The sequence below is a fragment of the Octodon degus genome, unplaced genomic scaffold (assembly GCF_000260255.1).
Source record: "Octodon degus isolate 3935 unplaced genomic scaffold, OctDeg1.0 scaffold00153, whole genome shotgun sequence".
NCBI classification, from domain to species: domain Eukaryota; kingdom Metazoa; phylum Chordata; class Mammalia; order Rodentia; family Octodontidae; genus Octodon; species Octodon degus.
In genome coordinates, this window is record NW_004524729.1 from 1,069,809 (window position 1) to 1,091,048 (window position 21,240).

A 21,240-nucleotide genomic window follows, 5' to 3' on the forward strand; every position below is an offset into this window, starting at 1 on the left:
CACCAGGACTGACGGTGCTGAGGGTGTGAGGTGGGGGTCCCACCAGGACTGACAGTGCTGAGGGTGTGAGGTGGGGGTCTCATTTGGGATGCTCACATGTGGACACTACTTAGCCTCTCTTTGCTGAAAAAGGCCGCCCTGTGCTCCTTGGAGGTGGTCCCTGTCCACTGCCACCTTTATCTACACTGGGGGTGTTTGGACTTCTCACTCTTTGAGTCTACTAGGTGGCAGGACCGCACTGTCTGAATTACTTTAACAGTTGATTTCCTTCGTACTTCATCTGCCTGCCGGGACATCTGCGGCTCCACAGGGCCGAGGAGCTGAATCTTTCTTTTTCCCCTCTCATCTCTCTGGACTGAACTCTGGTGCCCGGCACAGTATCTGGCTTATCGTAGTAAGTATTTGTTGAGTGAATGCATGAATTGTCTGGGATGATGTCAGACTTCAGGGACTCAGTTGAGGCTCAGGCTATTCTTAGGCGAGTCAGTTGCAACAAAAACTACTTCTCCTGCGTTGACTCCTTATAGTTGCCTCCTCCCAGACTTGCCACCAAATTCTTGTCCCCTGGGTCCTGCTCTCCTCCATGCTGCACACAAACAAGGCCTGATTAAGCAACCTCCTCATTCACTGCACCAGCATCCTTCTCAGCACCCCAGCTGAAGTCTGGACCCCCCTTTCCCTGAATCCAGGCCTGTCAGCTTCTTTGTGTGGGTTTCACCCCCACAGTTGCTTGGACAAGGAAGGGGTAAGTCTCATAAAAACCCTGGTTTGTGCTGGCACCTTCCTGGGGGTCATGACTCTGCAGGACTCAGGGCAACCATTTCTCCCCCTGGCCCCTGGGGCATCCTCAGTGCTGAGCCTTCGCTCTTGGCTAGAAGCTTAGGGAAAGGGGCTGGAACCAACTGCAGGAGAAGAAGATGAACTCAGCTGTTACAAAACCCGAAGTGTTAAAAAAAAATCCCATATACATACTGTATTCATTTATGGGTTTTGGATGCATTTTTGTTCTCATTTAACAGAAAACGGCCTTGATTTAAGAAAAAAAAAAAAAGAAAAAGAGTGAAGGAGAGAGTGGAATTGGCACGCAGCAGGTCCATCTGGTCTAATTACTTCTGGTATTTTGAAAGAAGAAATCTAAACCTGCTGAGACATTAAACTTTGAGAAGTGGCTGCTGGGCCCGTTGCTGGGTGTTGGGGCTCTGATCTGGATTCCTGGCATGGGCCGCCGGCCTGGACTTTGGGCTAGGTAGGGGCCCCTGCACCTCTGTCCAGGAGGCTGGGGTCTTAAAGAAGTAAGGGCTGTGCAAGGCCACACTGAGGACGTAGCCTGAGGCCAGCTATGACCTGGCCAGAGTCCTGGCTTTTGTGAGTTGACAGTGACAGTCTCCTGGTCCTCAGGATTCAGGCAAATCAGGTATCTTACTTACTTTCGTGTGGCCAGGGCACAATACCTGGCACCCACAAATCAAAGGAGAGGTTTGTTCTGGCTCACAGTGTGTGGAGGTTTCAGCCCAGTTGGCTGGCTCTAAGGCGGGGCAGCATGGCAGAGTGGAAGCAGTCCATGGCAGGGCGGCAGGAAGGAGAGAGAGATCAAGGGAGGAGGAGGGAGATGCGCCCTTCCAGGCCACGCTCCCAGCGACCCCCTGCTCCCACCAGGCTTCACCTTCTAACATCACGTTTAGCTCTGAACTCATTGGTAGACTGAACCAATGACGACCGTCACATCCCTGTGATCCAGTCACCCCCCCTCCCCGAGACCCATCTATGAGCCCATGAGGCTTTAGGGGGGACATCCAGATAGAAACCATGGTATCAGGTGTGGGCATGTTTGGTACATAGTGGACTCACCTCCTGCTGTGTGCTGTCACCAGCCAGAGATAGTGGGTAGCAGAGGTAAGACTGGCCTCTCAGGTGTGGGGCTGTAGGGCTAATGGGACCGGAAGGATGCTCGGGTGGGCGCTGGCATTGATCCTTGAGGTCTTTTTTTCCCTCCTCCTTGTGCACTGAGTAGGCCTGATGTGTGTGCTGGGGCGGGAGCAGAGCAGCTGGGGAGCTGCAAGTCCGTGCTATGCCCTGACATGGTGTAGGGCTGCCTGTTGACGTGACTCTATGGTAGGAAGCGCCATGCGCCGCTGTCCTGCAGGCGCCGAGGTTCAGCTGCTCAAGCCTTCCAGATGTCACTGAGGCCCCAACCCTTGTACCCATTTAGAGATGAGCTGACTTAGCTCCACGAAGCCAAGTGACCCATTTGTGAAAGATCTCATGGGAAAATCAAGGCCAGGTGGGCTGGGGACGGAGGGGCAGGGCCTGCTAAGGACTGTGTCCAGCAAGGTGCCGTAGGGTGTCACTGGAGGTTATGAAATGTGTGCTTCAGAAAAGGTGGCATCAGAGCCCTGCACCTCTTTGGTGTCTCTTGTAGGATCCTGCCAGGGCCGTGACAGCCCCAGCAGGCCACTTCCTGACAGGGCAGCAGTGAGGCCAGCTCTGCTAGTCTGGTCATGTGGTTTCAGGGTGCCCTTCCATGTGCCCTTCCTGGGAAGTTCTCTCCCTTTAATGGCCTAGGCTGTCCCTTCTGGTTTTTGTCAGTCACGAGGCCACCTATTTCCTCAGCTCCTGCTCTTCTAAAGCACTGTTTGTGACATGTTGTCTGGTGTTTTTAGGTCTCTTAGTCGGGGCCGGGGCCTCCCTGTTCATTCAGGGGGTGACACTGAGACTGCCCTGATTGCCGTAGGCAGAAGCCCATGCCCTGCCACTTACTGTGAGCTGTTCCACCTGGCTGCCTGTTTAATCCACTGGGTGACAGGTGAGGTGGCGGTCCTTTCCATTCCATTCCTCAGAGGTTGAGAGAGGCCCCAGGCTGTCAGGGACTGGCCCAAGATCTCAGCCTGAGGAAGAGGTAGCACCTGGCTGCTGCAGGTGTGGACAGCTCAACTTGGCCCCCTGGTGTCCCCTGGAAGATAGCGGAACTGGGAAGAGCTGGGCCTTGGGCTCAGGGTTCTGCTGCTGCGTGACGCGTGCCTCTGGAGCATGTCCTGTCTGAGCCTGTCCTGTGGGGTGCAGGGAGCTGTGGCTCAGGCTTTGCTGAAATCTCCAGGGGCTCCCTGCTGTCCTCTCTCCAGCCCGCTGTGCATGGGTGTGGAGCCTGTCCTGCAGGGACTGGGAAGCCACACGGGAGCCAGGGACATAGGGTTAGTGGCCCCCAGCCACCTAGGAACGCCTGGTATGATAGGCCTCACCACCGCTCTGTCCTCCGACTCCCATGGGGTCCCTCTAGAGACGAGTCCAGCGACAGAAGCGCTCAGCGCTGGGCCCTTGCTAGGCTGCCACTGTGCACATGCACATGCGCAGTGCACCCGCACCTTCACTCACGTCACGCACACTCCCACATTCACACACACGTGTGCACGCACATTCACACACATGCTCATACACTGCACACTTACACAGCATACACATTCACATCCACACGTAGGCATGCACGTGCGCACACACATTCTTGCACACTCATACTCATGGGTATGCTCACAGTGGTGACATCACATCCACACACATTACGGACGCTCATGTTCACACGTACATTCTCACTCCTATTCGTACTCACACGTGCATAAATTCTCTCTCTCTCTCTCCCTCCCTCCCTGCCTACCCTCCCAGGACCCGTCCCCCAGCCCCTTGCGCTGCTCAGATCCCCTGCTCCCGCATGCACGCACGCACCCCCCCACTCTCCATCAGATTAATGTTGGAAGCGAATCGTCTGCTTTCTCCACCCTGCACAGTCCCAGCCAAACAAAAGATGAATGGTTGTGCATGTGGGAAGGGTAAGAAACTGACCAGGAGTGACAGAGGGCCCCAGTTCCATTGAACCACCTGGCTGTGTGTCTAGGAGGGTGTGACTAGTGGACACCCTTGACACACACTTCTTTGTGGCCCAGGCCCTCTCTGTACCTGGGGCCCCACAGCACCCTGGCCATCACTTCCTCAGTCCCTCAGACCCGGGAGTACGGAAAGGAGCACAATGCAGACCTCTCCCCAGAGCTGGGGGAGGGGTGACAGTGGGCATCCCCAGGACAGGGGGCGCTGGTGCAAGTGTGCAGTCCTTGGGGTCCTGGGCCTGACCCTGGCCAGTTTCCTGTGCTGCAGAACAGTGTGTGGACTCACTGGACACTGGGGGCTCCGAGGAGGGACTTGGGGGCAGTGACAAGTGTCCTTGCCTGGAAATGGCCTGGAGAAGCCTGGCTTCTTTGTGTGTAGGGGGCTGGCCAGGCTAAGCAAACGGGTGAGGGGCAGGAGGTGGAGGGGCTGGCATGGTGGCAGCGCTGGGTGGGCTCGTCTGAGAGCTTGGGGACGCTGTGCCAGGCAAGTGGCCAGGACTGTCACTGTCTCTGCTCTCCTCTGTAGGATGCAGACGGCAGAGCTTGCCAAGAGGGGGAGCAGCACAGCCGGCCACTGTAAGTGGCCTTCACTCCTCCCCCTCAGGGCTTCCTGCCTGGGGAATGGGCTGCCTGGGCTGGCAGGGAAGGCTTCCGGGGTCAGGGGGCTGCACAGGGTGTGGCATCCCAGGGCTGGGTTTGCCTAGGGAACCTCCTAGGTGAAATGGGCACAGAGGACACCCAGCTGGTGGGAGCACTTCTCACTCATTTGGTTGCTTAGTCTTGGGACTTGACCACCAGTTTTGGGGCTGGGGCTGCCACCAGGAGGTGCAAAGAGGGGAGGGGTGATGTGTCTTTCTTCCCACCAGCCTGGTAAGTAAGCACCTGCCTGCTCATTCATTCATTCGTACCTCAAACAAATGCTTCCTGACGTCCACATGGGCCCAGCCCCCCATCTCTTGGGCACGAGGAACTTATGGGCAGCTCTGACCCCAGCCTGCCTGGAGGGGCCAGCACAGGGCACCTGGTGGGGAGCAGCTGCCTGGGCCTGGGGGAGAGATGATCGGGGAACATTGCAGGAAGAGGTGGCCGTTGGGCCAGGCCTTAATGGCCACGAGAAGTGGTCAGGACACTTCAGACGAGGGTGGGCCTAGCTGTGCACAGGGGAAGGAGAGTGACTGTGGAGGCACTTGGTGAACTGTGCAGGGCGTCCGAGCAGGACCGGCTGGAGGGCGGGCTGGGCAGTGCGGGCTGGAGGTCGCCCCTGAAGGTGAGCACCTGTGCTACCCACCCCAGGCCCTCCCTGCATCTGCCCCTGGCATGGGCGCTGCTGCAGGAACCTGGAGCCCCCGTCCAAGCCCTTCTTGTTGGCTTCTCTGTGCTGCCATTTCTGGGTCCCTGAGACTAAGCTTCGTCCCGCGACCCTCACAAGTCTGCGTGGCCACGGCTGCCCGTGGGGCTGTGCTGAGAAGGGCTTCACTGGGGTGAAGGGAAGAACACTGGTCCTGCAGCCAGCACTCTGGGTCCTAGCACGGCTGCGTCTCAGTCGCTCACCCCGCCTCATCTGGGGGTGGGGACATTGAGCCAGAGATGGGTGCAAGGGCTGAGCTTGGCTGCTCTTGGGGAAGTCTTCGGGGTGTGCTTGTGTGGGGTCCCCTCCAAGTCCCCTAGGTATCCTGTATGGGGGGTTCCACCCAGGACCGGCACCCTGGTCAGAAAGTGCCCCTGGAACCAGCCTGGGACAACCCCACATGACCCTGGAACCCAGGACAGCAGGCAGCAGGGGCCAGGCAGGGGGCTGGACCCAGACTTCACCCTGGGAAGACCAAAACCTCGGGCAGGCAGGCCCTGCTTCTGTCACTTGCCGTCCATGAGATTCCCCACTCCTCACCTGCTGAGAGAGCGCCCACGATGCGCGCTGGAGGGTCACGCCGCTTCATGGTTGGTGGTGAGGAGGTCATTTATATTGGCTAAGCGGGCTTAATTAGGCTAGATCGGAAGGTTTCCGTCCACACACAGAGAAGCTGTTAAGGGGTTAACCTCTGAGAGATTACACTGTATTCAGCGCTCTGTTAAAGTTTGAATTAATTTTTCCCATGGGTTTGTTCACATTCTAATTTTCAACTAAATGAGACATCTGTTTCAGAAAAGGAAAATTTGCTCTGGTTGTCATGGCAACTATCATTCTGTAAGAAAATTATTCCAATGGTTACTTTAGAACAGAAAGACAGAAATTCAGGACATAAAGCCGCCTCCCGTCGCTCAGTGGGAATTTTGATTCATCCCCTTGGGGCCACGAGGTGTCAGGGCCAGTGCCTGGTGCAGGGCGGGTGGATGGACGGTGGGGCAGGGCCTGGCAGCCCCAGCAGCTGCGTGCGGTGGCAGCTGGTCCCAGGCCCTTGGGCACCCAGCTCTGAGCTCCGAGGCTCACAGTCCTCAGGCCATGGCTGGTGGCGGCTTGGCTGGCAGGCCCCTGGGAACCCTGGTGTCCTATCCTAGTGACTGATGGCAGGTGCCAGGCCTCGAGGAACATGGAGGGGACCTTTCACCTTTAGGTCAGCTAAGAGGACACAGACTCCACCCAGGGCTGGCTCAGAGCCACCTTCTGGAAACTCTGCTGCGGGAGCGGCCTGTCCCTGCCTGTCGGACGCAAAGGAAGCTGAACATCCCTTTGTGGCCAGGGGCTCGGCATTGGGATCACGTCACAGAGAGCAGGCCAGCCTCAGGCTCTCTGGTTGCCCCCACCTGTCCTATGTCAGGCAGTGGGTACAGCGGCCAGCAAGCCAGGCCCTCCCTGCCCTGATGTCAAGGTCCGCAGACACGGCTTCTTCATCCCTCTTGATGGCGGGAACTGGGATGGGCCGGACCGGGCCATCTTTGGTGGCCTCTCTACCCATCTGATGGGGACAAGGTGGTCTGTAGCCCTCCAGGATCTACGACACTGCTGTCAGCGGCCCCCACACCCAGCAGGACCTGCAGATAAGGTGACTGGTGCCTCTGTACCTTGGGGATAGGCTCAGGGCCTCATGGATGGGTGGGGCGACGGGGGTGGGGAGGGGAAAAAGGAGGGGTGGCCGTGGACCAGTTCTGGAGCAGCTTCGTGGGACACCGGATTCTCCACTCCCCCTGCCCTGGAGTGCTATGCAACCCTGGGAAGAGGAAGGACCTCTCTGGGCAGCCCCAGTGGTGGGTGGCACCTAGCTTCCCAGGATTCCCGGTCCTGTGTGTTTCCGAGAAGTAGTCAGGACATGGTCACTCCAAGGGGCACAGCTCCTTAGCGCTGGGTGATATGAAGCTGGGACATTCAGGGGCTCCCTAAGGCCAGCTGCTGGGGGCACATGAGGTCTTTGACAGGTTTCTGAGTGTCCCCCAAAACCGCCTCTGAGGACCCTCCTGGGCACTGACAGTTGCTGTCTCCCCCACACTGGCGAGGCCTTGTCCTGTCTAATAAATATTTGGTTAGAATTTTGAAAATCGGAGCTTGTGTTTGGAAGCCAGTGCCAGCAACACACTGCTCCTTTCCTGTTGGCTGGCAGGGCTGGGACTCCTGGGAGGACCCCGAGTGGCCCAGCGTGTGCGGGGACGGACCCAGCTTGTGAGGACCGGAGTGAAGCTGGCTGCGAGGACTGGAGTGGCCCAGTCGCTTGGATGGGGGCTGGGGGTGCCAGCAGGACCGCAGGGGGAGGGACCTTCCCTTGTGTGCAGGACACCCGCGCTGAGAGTCTGTTTAAGCAGAAATACATTGAACAGAGAAGGCTCCACTTCCTACTCTGCTGTGTTCTGATGTTTCCTTAGCATTTTTTCCTTAAAAAAAAAAATTGTGTTGCTCTCATCAAAATGCAGCACAAATGCCCTGCCCTGGGCCAAAGCTTTGTCACCAGTTCAGCTGGTGGTGCTGGGAGGGGCCCATGGGGACCACAGTGATGTGACGGTGGTGGCTGAGTGCTTGGGCCTGGGGCTTTGGGCACGGTGGTCATTGTGCTCTGTCCAGGGACCTGGGGTCTGCGTGGCTCATGGTCTCACACCAGGCCTTGCACTGGTCCAGGGCCTCTCCCCCGCCACCCCCATTCTACATTTGTCTGCCCCTCCCTGGGCCAGCATCTAAGAAGCAGAAGGACTTGTGACCCTGAGCCATGACCTGCCCTGCTCTACAAGCCCTGGTCCCAGGGGAGGGACTACAGGGTAGAGAATATCTGGTCTGGGTTAGGAAATTATGCCTCTGCTGGTCCTTTGTGTCGCTGTGGGTATCTCCTTTTCCCTCTCTTCTTGTCCAGGACCTGCCTGGGTGGCGTGATGTCATGGTTCTCATTCCACAGAACCCCTGGAGGTTCCACATGGGTGCAGAGGGTGGTAGAGCTTTTGGGTTAACAGCTAGGGTCATCATCAGCTGTCCCACAGGAGACTCAGGTGGCATCCCTGGGCTCGTGAGGGGCCCCCAGGACAAGGTCTGCCCACACTCTTGGTTCACAGTGTGCACAGGCAGGCAAGCAGTTATAAGGGGCCAGATCCTAGCACCACCTCCTCTCTGAGAGCCGCAGGCTCCTCATCTGGGAAACTCGAGCCCTTAATGAACAGGGTGCTTGTCACTGTGGGGTGGACTCACCCCATCATGGCACGAAAGGAGCTGTGTGGGACATGCTGGAGACACTTTCTGTTTTCTAACCCACGGTCTCAGTTTCCTCATGCACTGAACAAAGAAGACCTCTCTGGTCCATCTGACTGTGGGGGGCGGACATCCTAGGGTGGCGGTGACACTGAGGGTGATCGTGTTAGCGTGCAGGGCTGTGGAGCAGCCATCACCACCCGTGGAATGTGTTCTGACACAGCTCTGCAGGCTAGAAGGCTGAAGAATTTCTCCAGGCCTTTCCTGGCTTCTGGGTGCTGCTTAGAATCCTCGGCATTCCTTGGCTTCTAGAAGTGTCGCCCCAGTCTCTCTGTCCCTCCCTGCATGGTCACACGCTGGACCTCTTCAGCCCATGTCTTTCTTTCACATGGTTCATGGAAGGACATGGCCACTGGACTTAGGACCCATTGTAACGCAGCACGACCTACTTGTACCCTCATTGCATGGGAAAGGGGCCCATTTATAATAAGACCACGTTCACAGCACTGGAGTTTAGCCAAGTACTTTTGGGGGGTGCAGTTGGACCCACAGTGGTGGGGGTGATAATGGCAGCAGTGGGGATGGTGGTGGTGAGGATGACAGTGTTTTAGCTGCTGAAGAAAACCCTTTAGGCAGAGAGCAGCTTCTGAATGACAGGCACCTAGTCCTCACGAGCCTGAGGCTGGAAGTCCGGGACCCAGGCACTGGCACTCAGTGTCTGTGGAGGGCATCTTCTCGCTGCCTCCCGTGGGGAGGGCTGAGGGTCTTGTGCTGGCCTCTTCCAGGGGGCACTGATTTCGTCCATGAAAGCTCCTAAGCTCCTCCCTCACCATCCAGTCACCTCCCAGGGCCCCACCTCCTCCTGTTGTTGCCTTGCTGGTTTGGCTCTCAATGTATGAATCCTGGAGAGACACGAACATGTAGGCCACAGTGGTGCCGGCGTTGGTGGTAGTGGTGATAGTGATGGCGGTGGTGGTGGTGGTCATGGTGGTGGTGGTGGTCATGGTGGTGGTGGTGGTCATGGTGGTGGTGGTGGCGATGGTCATGGTGGTGGTGGTGGTGGTGGTCATGGTGGTGCTGGTGGTGGAGGTCATGGTGGTGGTGGTGGCAATGGTCATGGTGGTGGTGGTGATGGTGGTCATGGTGGTGGTGATTGGGGGATGGCATCAGTGATTGTGATGGTGAGGGCTTTTCAACCCTAAAAGGCTCTGTGTGTATAGGGTCGTAATAATTTAATCCTAAGGGGGCTCAAGTGACTGAAGGCCATGATCAAGTGGCTTTCTTTGTTTCTCCCCTCCCCTCTCCTCCTCTCCCCTACCTTTTTTCTCCCCTTTCCTATCCTCTGCTCTCCTGTCCTGTCCTCTCTTCTCCTGTCCTCTTCTGTCCTCTCCTGTTCTCTCCTCTCCTCCCCTTCCCTCTCCCCATCCCTCCTCGTCCCGCCCCACCCTCTCTCATTTCTTCCTTCTATCTTCTTTCCCTCTCTCCCACCTTCCTCTTTCCCTTTCTTCTTCCCTCCCTCTTCCTCTTCCTCTCTCTCTGTCTCTCTCTCTGTCTCTCTTTCTGTCTTTCTCTCTGTCTCTCTGTCTCTGTCTCTCTGTCTCTCTCTCTGTGTCTCTCTCTCTCTCTCTCTCTTCTGTCTTCCTTTCATGAGGTTGAATCCAGGGTCTCACACATGCCAGGCCAGTGCTGTACCACCACGCCCTGGCCCAGCCCCTCTCATGGCCCATATATCGGCCCATATAACTGAGAAATGCCGCAGTCTGGTTGGTATGTGGTGCAGATTGGTCCAGCTGTCTCCCCCAGGATAACTTAGTACCTGTGACAGCTCCCAACTGACTTATACAAAGGCATGCCAATGTCTTCCTTTCAGATTCCCTCTAACAGAAAGAATTGAGGTCCAATGCTCTCTGGGGAAGTAACAGAGAGGAGTGGCAGGACGGGTGGGGCTGGGGCTGGGATGTGGGACAGGCTCCAGCCTGTTTGGGCTGCTGAGCTGGGGCTCTGAGGGACAGCAGTTGGTGTCCCTCCCTGGAGTTCTCGCTTGGTCCAGTAGGCCCAGCTGGTGGGTGTCCAGCAGGAGCCTTGGCGTGTCCCCCCTCTACTTTCCAGGGCCGAGCCGGTCCTGGTGGCCTCTTGCTGCCCACTTCCTGTGCCAGCCCATGCGTCATGGCGCTCACTGAAGCACTCGCTCTTTCTCCCTAGGCAGCCCTGGTTTTACGGCTGGGGCTTCAACCTGCCGCGAGGCCAGGCCCTGCTGGAGAAATGGAACCTCATCCCCGAGGGCGTGGACGTCCTGATCACGCATGGCCCTCCACTGGGTAAGGCCTGCTGCTCCGGGCTCCACCGCCGGACGGGGTGGGACACCTGGTTGCTTGCCTGCTCTGGGTCTGATCTGCTGGGACGAGTGACCTGCTGTCCCCGCTCCTGAGTGCCTGCACTCTTGGGGGTGGCTTGCCGGCCCTGGGCCACCGCTGGGCTCAGCACTCCGCACGCTGCACAGCAGCTCAGCCCTCGCCTCCCAGACCTCCTTGTCTGCCTTTGCCCACCAAAGCCTTCCTTCCCTCCCTCCAATGACCACCGTGGGATCCTCACTGGGCCCGCAGAGCCCCTTCATGCCCATGGGAGGGAGTTACTGGAGTCATCAATTATGTCTATAACCTTCCGTGACTCCCTCTGTTCCTAGAATGAAGCTCAAACTTGGCCTTCTGGCTCAGCCCACCTGCCCTCACTGAGCCTGCCATCACGTCCCCCGGGCTGAGTACTGGTCCCTGGGCTGGCAGTGCTAGACCAGCTGTTAGGGCCTGCAGCACTTGCTCAAGGAGGAACCCAAGGCTGCAGGGTGTAGGGCTCAGGAGCGGCCAAGCCAGGGGGACAAGCTGGGGGGACTTGGAGGAGGCTCGAGCCTTCCAGTGGAGGCCATGTCAGTCGTGTCTGGGTGCGAGGGGGTAGAGGGACCCCTCTGCAGGTGACACTTGGCATAACCTGAGTCCCTGATGCCTGTAGCCCTCAAGGAAGAGCCCCGAGCTGCTGTGCTCCACCTCTGGCAGCACCCTGGGGCACCCGCACCAGCTGTTTCCAAGAAGGAAGCCACAGGCCCAGGGCTCTACTGGGATTAAGGGGCTCTGTGCAGCAAGATTGTTCCTGGCTTTGTGTCCCTGTCACCCTGAGTGCCTGGCTCAGGGCTGAGTTCCCTCAACTAGCAGGGCCCTGTGTGCTTAGAGTGGGGCCCTGCCATGGCAGTTTTGCTGCCTTCCCGCCCTCTGCATCTCCCTCCTTCCCTCCCTCCTTCCTTTCTTACCTTTTTCTTCTCTCCCTTATATCTTTCTTTTCTCCCCCCTCTTACTCTCCTTCCTTCCTCCCCCCCTCATTTTTACCCATCCATTCAGCTCCCCATCTGTCTATCCATCTCCCCACCCACACATCCCCAGTCCATCCAGCCATCATCCTTCCAGCCCTCCCCCATGAGCTCATTCACCCCACCCTCCCTCTCTCCCTCCTCCTATCATCCATCCATCCTTCCCTCTTTCCATCTACCCCTCCCCCATGCACCCATCCCTCCCTCCCACTACACAGCCATCCTCCCAGCCATCCATCTACCCATCCAACTCCCAACCATCCATGCTCTGACCATCCATCCATCTGTCCATCCATCTATTCCCCCATTCATCTATCCCCTAACCATCCATCCATCCATCCATCCATCCATCCATCCATCCATCCCTCATCCATCCATCCCCCATCCATCCATCCCCCATCCATCCATCCATCCATCCATCCATCCATCCATCCTCGACCATCCATCCATCTGTCCATCCATCTATTCCCCCATTCATCTATCCGCTAACCATCCATCCATCCATCCATCCATCCATCCATCCATTCATCCATCCCCTGACCATCTATCCATTCCCCATCCATCCACGCATGCACCCACCCATGCACCACCCACCCGCCCATCCACCTACACATCCTTCCCCCACCTGCCCCCTCATGCATCAGCCCACCCATCCACTCCACCCTTCCATCTGCCTAGTCATCTGTCCACCCCTCCACGCACCACACAGACCCCAGGAGCCTGTTCTGGGGATGGCTTGTGCGCCAGGCATTCCACTGAGAGCTTCCCCTGGGTGCCATGAATGCCGGGAAAGCTGGGGAGCTCCACCCCACGCTAGCCCTACCCACACACCAGGGAACGAAGCCAGCATAGCCTCATCTCTGTGGATCTCAGTGCCTGTGCTGCAAAGCTAACTGCTGGGTGCAGGTGAAGCTCAGAGGGGTTGATTCACTTGTTCAAGGTCACACAGCCAGTAGGCACCACAGCCTAGGACTTAAACCCGTGCCTGCCCCAAATTCATGCCTGCCTATTTTCCCTGTCTCTTCTGCCTTCCCTTCCTTCCCCTGCACTTTCCTGCCCCTCTGCCTCTCTTCCTCCCCTGTCTGTCTGTGCCTGTCACTCCTCTTTAGTCCCTGGCTCCAGCAGCTTGATTCTCTGAGTCAGAGCTCCCTCTGCCCCCTTCCCACAGTTGTAGAAACCTGTTTCTCCCACCCAAACAGAGGGGGCCACGGAGCCTAATTGTCCGCTTGGAGTAATCAATTGTTCTTCGTTTGTGTAGCCATGTGAGGATAATAAGCCGCCGCCATCTGGGCGGCTCCTGGGAGCTGGCAGCTGAGCAGACAGCGTGGCCACGTGAGCTGAGCACGCCGTGCCGGCTGGCCACGGGGACCCACGCTGCCATCACAGTCCCGTAGTGCTGCGAGGGCAGTCTCCAGGAAAGGAGTGTCAGCCCCTGGCTGTGCAGGTGGCCCTGCGGCCAGCCACTGTGGCGCCCCTGGGCCTCAGTTTGCTCATCTCTCCAGTGGGTGGCTGCTGTTCAAGCTCCCTGGTCATCAAGGGCCTGGGGACACTGGGGTGTGTTGAGTGCCTGGTCCCCTGCCTTCCTAATGCTGCCCCCCACCGCCTTCTGACACAGGCTTCCTGGACTGGGTCCCCAAGAAGATGCAGCGGGTGGGCTGCGTGGAGCTGCTCAACACAGTGCAGAGACGCGTCCAGCCGCGGCTGCACGTCTTCGGCCACATCCACGAAGGTCAGTAGCAGGAGGGGAGTGGAGGGGACATCACATGCCGGGACCCCTGGCTGGTCTTCAGAGGGGTGACTGCCTTCACCAGCTCCAGTCACCCCTACTCCCCTGAGTTCTTTAGGGGAAGGGGAAGAGCCTGTTGCTGCTGTTCACCTTGTGAATGTCACACACACACACACACACACACACACACACACACACACACACAATCAGCATGCTGTCCGGCCTGTCCCACAACACAAGGAAGGACACAAAATCCTGCGAGGTGTGAGGTCTAGGAAGCCTTTGGGAGATGGTGGCAGTTTTCAGAGGAAGGAACGTTTAGATTGTGACATGGAGTGTGCACACTGGGACTTCCTTCAGGCTGGTGGCCTGACTGGTCCCCTATATCCCCAGGCTTGGCATATAGCGGGGGCTGGGAAAGTGTGTAGGGCCTGCCTGCCTGACTGCCTGAGAGGCCTGTCCTGGGGCTGAGCCTCATCATGGGGGTGGGGGGCTTGTCTTTGCCACGCTGTGAGGGTGAGGGTGACTTCTACTCTGGTCCTGACTGGCCATGTCCTGCCTGTTGCTACACACTAGCCTTTGCTGTTAGGCCTCAGGCATCTTCTCCAGAGCCTGATGTCACCCTTTTGTCACAGGCTCTTTTGCTCCTTTTGAGCTCTTATCCTGTCTGTCCACAGCATTCCAGTCCCAGCCCTGCCCAGAAGCACATAGGCTGTGGGGGTTTAAGGACTGCTGTGGCTTCTCCCGGGGCTATTTCTGGGCCTGTTGAATCCACCTGCAGTTGGACCAGAGCTGCTGAGCCTCTGCACGTGCCTGGCCCACACACATCACATCATTTCCCAGCACAGAAGTGGCCGGGCCTCAGACCAGCCTGAGGGCCTCTGCAGGGAGTTCTCAGGAGGCAGTGGGAAGCAGGCTGTGCCCGACCCTGGTGAGCAGATAGGCAATCAGAGCCCACATCCAAGAGCTCAAGGACCAGGTCTTTGCCGTGGGCTGGGACTGCTGATGCTGGCTCTCCTTTCCTTTGACCCCTCTGCATATGTGCAGGGCCATCAGCACTAAGGCTCTCTGTGACCCACACACATCCTGCACAACTATGTAGGTGTCATGGGCTCCAAACACTGGGGGGAAGAGTCCCTTCCAGCTGAAGTGATTCGGGCTGAAGGACGAGGAGGACTTGAGCAGTAGAGGAGGTAGTGTGGCAGCAATGAGAGAGGTGTTCACGAGAAACCAAACACACGGGATCAAAGATTTACTAACTGCTGACAAGCAGCAGCCTGACAGCGAGTCAGGAAAATGAAATGTTGGCTCTGGTCTGGACTTGACGTCCAGGTTATATAGTTTTCAAGTTTCCATAGCGACCACATCACCATATTGTCTCATTTTCAGGAATTTTACAAGAATGCCACATAATTGTTATGAGGTTTACATTTCCAGACACCGTTGACCATCTGTTGGTCATGGGACATTGTGGCTTCGCCTTTACCCTACTTTCAAATTTGTTTAACTATTTGTTCTTATTTTTATGACCTTGTTTTTCTCTCAGTGGGTGTGTGGTTACCTGTACTGGGAGGCTGTGGCAGTGAGTTTATCCATAGTTTAGGTGAACGTAAGTGACTTTTCAAATGGAGTTCTAGAAGCACATGAAGTCTCTTTCACCCTATCAGTGGGAAGAAGGTGTGACAGGGGAAAAGAGGATGTGACAGTGATGATGATGGTGATTGTGATAAGATGACAGTGGTGGTGGTGCTAGTGATGGTAACGATATAGAAAGTGATGAGGATGGTCATGGTAGGGATGGTTGTGAGTGTAATGGTCATGGCATTGATGGTGATGGTGATGGTCATAGTCATGGTCATGGTTATGATGATCATAGTCATGATGGTCATGGTTATGATGGTGATGGTTATGGTCATATTCGTGGTAGTGATGGTTGAGGTCATGATGGTGCTGGTCGTGGTAATGGTGATAGTAGTGGTCATGGTCATGGTAGTGATGGTCATGGTCATGATAGTCATGGTCATGGTGGTGATGGTCATGGTCATGATGGTGGTAGGGGGATGGCGATGAGGTTGATGTTGAGAGAGAGGATGGTCACGGTGATGGTGTTGGTGGCGATGGAGAGGGTGGGTGATAGTGGTCATGGTAATGATGGTGGTGAGGTAGGTGGTTGTGGTGGGGATGGGGAAGGTAGTGATAGATAGTGATGGTAGTGGTAGTTGTGATGTTGGTGGTCATATGGTGATGGCGATGAGGGTGGTGTGAGGAAGATGATGGTCAAGGTGGTAGAGACGGTGATGATAATGGTAATAGTGATGATGGCAGTGATGGGGACAGAGATTGTCTTGAGGACAATGATGAGGATGATAAGGAGGATGGTGTTATTCATCACACCTTGCCATGTGCTTTGCTTTCCGTGTGCCAGGCACTGGGCTGAGGCCTCGCTCTGGATGAAGACCTGTTTCATTCTGCAGCAGGCTCGGGAGCAAGGTCATTATTGGTTCTGCAGCACATGCAGAGGCTGAGTCTGAGAGCTGCTGGAGCTTGTGCCATGGTGCTCAGCCCCTTGTGACCCTGTGCCTGCCACAGAGGCCACGACCCCTCATTGTTCAGCCAGGGCCTGACTGGCATCTGTTTCCTTTCCAGGCTATGGTGTCATGGCGGATGGGACGACCACCTACGTGAATGCATCCGTGTGCACTGTGAACTACCAGCCTGTGAACCCGCCTGTCGTCATCGACTTACCCACACCCCGGAACTCCTGACTGTCCCCTGCTGCCCAGCCCTGCCTGCCTGCACCAGCTGCATTGCCCGGCCGAGTGCACAGACCCCTGCCACGCTCCCTTCTGTGCAGAACAACGCAGACACCCCACGTGGCCCTGGAAACCAGCCCTGTGATGGGTCAAGGCCTCAGAATGAAGGAACTCAATTCCCATTGACTTTCAGCCTCCATTGCCTGCCACTGGGATCCTGCGTGGCCCCAACAGGACATGCGCTCATTGCTGTTTTTGCCTGTACCTCCATGAGGACCTCACTCAAGGGCTCGTGGCCCATCTTGCTTGGGATTTGCCTGAATGGTCACCCCACTCAGCTGGACACCCTCTGATGTGGGACGCTGCCACTCTTAGATGAACCCCAGAGATGGTTGCATAAAGTGCTCCCCTGTCTCCAGGGTGTATGGCTGTGGCTCCAGGAGCAAGGATGGCAGATGTTTTGTAGCATGGGATATGCAGCCCTCCCGAGGGAGGCTGACGTGGTAAAGACTGGGCCCTCTGAGGGAGTGTTGGGGACATCTCAGGAATCGGGGCCGCACCTGGTAGGCCCCACAGAGGTTGGCCTTGCTGCTCCCCTTTATCTTCCTATGGGCATGCTCAGTGTGACAGTGGCCTGAGTGTCCCAGGCATTTACTCAGAACCTGGATGGGGGGGGGGGTTCCCACAGGAAGAGCCATCTTAGTGCCCAGAGCCCCTGGAGGGTTCCATGTCATGGTGGGACAGTGCTTGGCTCCTGGGGTCTGCGCTGCTCTGCAAAGCACAGCAGCTAGGAGGGTTTGCAGGCGGGGGCTGCGGCATTGCCTATCGCTCATCTGCACCCACATGCGCGTGTGCCCCCTCTAAACCCAACAAGGAGCACCGCATCTCCCACCACTGTTCCGCAGCAAGGTTCTCTTCCTTGTGTGACCCTCTGGCAGCAACCGTGACAGGTGGGCCCTGAGCTCCTGCAGCTGCACCCTGGCTGGCTGCCTTTTTAGGGGCTGGGCCGGGACTGGATCTCTAGGAGGAAGGAACCAGCAAGGCCAGGTGAGGGGCGGGGGCAATGGCAGAGCCTGTCTTTATTTAAAATGTTGATATTTTGCTTGTCATGAATAATTTTTACATACACTTTGATTTTAACATTATGTTACAATGGTCTTTATCTGTCCTGATTACTGATGTTTCTGTGCCCTCTTTACTGGCTGAGGAGGAGGGCTTCGCTCCCTGCCCTGGGAAGCAGCCTTCCACGTGTCCTCCATCATCCCCCTTCATCCTCAGACAGTCCTGTGAGGTTGGGACTGTTGGCCCCGAGAGGCAGTGGAGGCCAGCGAGCCACGTAGTAACTTGTCTGAAGGAACACAGCACAAAAGGGGCAGGGGCAGGATTTGAACCTCGGTCTGTGCCTTCAGAAGAGCCCTTGTTTTGCCACTATCCAGAGTTCTCTCACCCATGGAGCAGGACATGGATCCAGAGCTCTTTCTGTTTGGTTTTTGGAGGGTCCTGTCCAAAAGCAGCTCTGATTCCTCGAACTCCAGGAAAGCCTGAACTCTTGAGTCCAGCGTCCTAGCATCCCAGATTCTGGGATTTCCTCCTGGCTTGAGAGAGAGCTGGGTCTTGGATTCCTGGGAGCCTGGTGGTAGTGCTGTGCTGGGGGGAGCCCCCTGTGGCTGAAGTCACTTGGGTTAGCCAGGGACGTTCATCGAGTCTCTAAGGTGATTAGGATGCACCCTGCGGATGGGGTAGAGAACACACAGAACTCTGTCAACGTCGTCTCTGCTCAGTTTCTATGCGGACCAAGAACTATAAACTTTAAAGAATAAAATGTTTTTCCTAAGGTATCTTCAGAATATGGTGTATTTTTATGTGGAAAAGAAAAGTTATGAAGGCAGCTGTTACTTTAAGAGAAAATTCATTAAAAGTCCTTGAGGTATGAAAGATGACAGTGCGCTCCTCAATCATTTTGGCATCACTTGATTGTGGCTGTAATTTTTTTTTCTTTTTTTTGTCAAGCATGTCAGACAATAAAGTCTTTGTAAAAAGAAAGTGAAGTCCATGTGGCGCATCTTCCTCCGGGTGTCCTGTGTGCTGGGTGTGGGGCAGGAGTGGAGGGGCTCAAACACGTACCTGTGATGTCACCCCTGAGCCTGAAGCAACTCTCTGTGTGTGGAGGGGTGACACGGGTGGATCGAACCACGGTCCCTGTGCTTTGCCAAGCTTGTTCTAAGTAGGTGCTTTAGACCACTGAGCCATCTCTCCAGCCCCAGTTCCTCCATTTTCCATTCATGTATCCACCCACTTATCTACCCACCCATTGAGCTGTCCATCCATCTATCCATCCATCCATCCATCCATCCATCCATCCATCCATCCATCCATCCACTCATTCATCCATCCATCCATCCATCCATCCATCCATCCATCCATCCATCCATCCATCCAATTATTTATCCATCCATCCATCCATCCCCCTGCCCCACTCACCCATCCATCCTTCCATCCATCTGTCCACCCACCATCCACCTATCTACCTAATAAACTATCCATCCATCTACCCATCCATCCATCCATTCATCCATCATCCATCTACCCATCCATCCATCTACCTATCATACATCCATGTAACAAACTATCCATTTACCTAGCCACCCATCAATCCACCTACCTACATGTCTAACAAGCAGTCTATCCACCTGCTGACTCCATCATCCTACTCATCTGTCCATGCACCTGTCTGTCTGTACCATAAATATTCACCAAGGCAGCCCCTCAGTTTGGCTGGGACCAGGGCAATGCCAGTGGCGGAGACAGGTTGAGGAGCTGCAGTTGGTGAGAGTGAGTGTGGGTGCAAGAGAGAGACAGAGGCAGAGACCACCGTAGATCTTGGCGTCCAGCCATGGAGGGGAGAGGGGAATGGGAAAGATGGGCACAGCTGTTTCAGACCCTTGGGGTGGTGATGATCTTGGCACCAGGGGGACGTGTCCGGTGGCCTGAAAGCAAAGGAGCCTCTCCAAGGACAGTGCGGGGCGTAAGGAAAGAAGCCACGGAGCTACAGGGGCTGTCATGGAGGAGTACAGAAGCAGAAGTTGAAGCCTGGGGGACATGGGGTGCCAGTTCCCCTGTGATGCTCCCCTGTCCCCACACTGGCCTCCTCCAGGGTCTCACAGGGTCCTGCAGCCACCTGCAGATGGCTTTGGCTTCTGTTGATTAGCCTGGAGGCCAACGTGAGCCTGTAGGGCTCCTAGGTAGGGCAGGGCCCCTCTAAGGCTGCCGTCACCGGTGTTGCTGTCACTTTGCAGGTGCTGTATCAGGGCACTGGGCTCCCGAGTATTGTCATTGTTGAGTTGCAGTGCTGGGGACAGAGCCCAGGGCCAGGTGCAGGCTAAGTAAGTGCTCACCCCTGGAGCACATGCTCAGCCCCCCACAAGCCTGGTGGGCCAGGGCAGGAAGTGGGTGGTCAGGAATGCGTCCCAGGAGGCAGGGAGGCCCCAGGAAGGCACAGGAGGTGAGCAGCGTGAAAGCCAAGGTTCCCACCCCCGGTTCGGATGGCGATGTCCCAGGGACATGGCTCACACTATGAAAGAAGCTCGGTGTGAGGTCCACCTCTCCCCCATCCCCGCCTCACCCCAGCGCAGCCCTCGGCCGGCTTGTGCTCTGCACTGAGCCATGAGTACACGTGTGCAGTCTGAGTACAAGCTGCCATGTGCTGGGAAGCTGTCGTGGAAAGTCTCCTGGCATTGCTGCTTTATGACAGTCACAATCAGGGTGCACAGTGGCAGTGTCCGCTCCAGGCCTCGTCACTCAGCAAGGGGGACGTGGATCAGTGGAGTCACGAGGCCGGAGACAAGCTGCATCGCCCACTTGCTGAGCCTGTCGTTGGCGTGAGTGGGGCGGCACCGTGTCTCATCTGCCTTGCACTGGGCTCTGCTAGGGGCAGGGACCTCGAGAGCAGGGTGACAGTAAGGTCTCTGCCTGTGAAGTGTGGCTTCCCAGCCAGGTGACCAGTGCGACTACTGAGGGCCTGTTGAACAATGGGCATGCTGCTCTGTGAGTGCGGGGACAGGTGAGGTGACACTGTGAAAAGGACTCTGGGTGGGTCAGAGGGATCAGCCACACTCAGTGCTGAGGGCCGGGAGAGCAGGGAGCTGCAGGCCCCAAGCTGCTGGGCAGGAGCTGGCGGAGCCCAAGAAGCAGAGCAAAGGCCAGCAGGGGGCGGCAGAGGGAGCAGGAGCCTGAAGGGAAGTCTGCAGGGGCCTGAGGGACTCCTGGGGACCTTGAGGGGACTGTCCAAGGCCCTGGCCTTATGCACACATCAGGTTTTCCCTTCTGCAGTGAGGCTGTGGACAGCTGCTGAGCCAGGGACACAGCAAGCCTTGGGGTTCCGCATCTGGACTATGGGTCAGCATGTGGCTCCTCTCCTTCTCGCCCTTCTCCTTTCTTCTTCTCAGTCATCTCTTTTAAAATTTTATCTTGAGACAGGCCCTCACTAAGTTGCCCAGGCTGGCCTTGAACTTGTGATTCTCCTACCTCAGCCTCCTTAGTAACTAGGATTAGAGGTGGGCCTGATATTCTGGGGATGATCCCAATCTGTTAATGTAAATAAATCTTGGGTGTCATTTTGTTTTTCTGCTTCCCATTGCTCCATGATCCAATTGCTGCCCAAAAGCCCCACCTATAGCTCCTAAGGCTTTGTAAGGACATCTAGATACAAACTGTAATAGTATTCTATCTTTATCTATCCACCCACTCATACACCTATCCACCCACCCACCCATCCACCCACTCACCCATCCATCCATAAACCCAACCTTCATCCACCTATCTATCCATCCATCCATCCACCCACCCACCTATCCACCCATCCATCTACCCACCCATCCATCCATCAACCTACCCTTCATCCATCCATCCACCCACCTATCCATCTACCCACCCAT

The 21,240-nt window shown here is 56.4% G+C and overlaps 1 protein-coding gene across 1 annotated transcript in view; it reads left to right on the top strand.

The window, feature by feature from the left end:
* Mpped1 (metallophosphoesterase domain containing 1) overlaps positions 1-16,370 on the top strand; it is a 64,852-nt gene extending 48,482 nt beyond the window's left edge. The window contains exons 5-7 of the mRNA XM_004642389.1: positions 10,675-10,790; positions 13,443-13,556; positions 16,200-16,370. Of these exons, the coding sequence (XP_004642446.1) occupies positions 10,675-10,790; positions 13,443-13,556; positions 16,200-16,318 (349 nt within the window). The 3' untranslated portion in view covers positions 16,319-16,370. The remainder of the gene's footprint in view (positions 1-10,674; positions 10,791-13,442; positions 13,557-16,199) is intronic.
* The last annotated feature ends 4,870 nt before the right edge of the window (positions 16,371-21,240 follow it).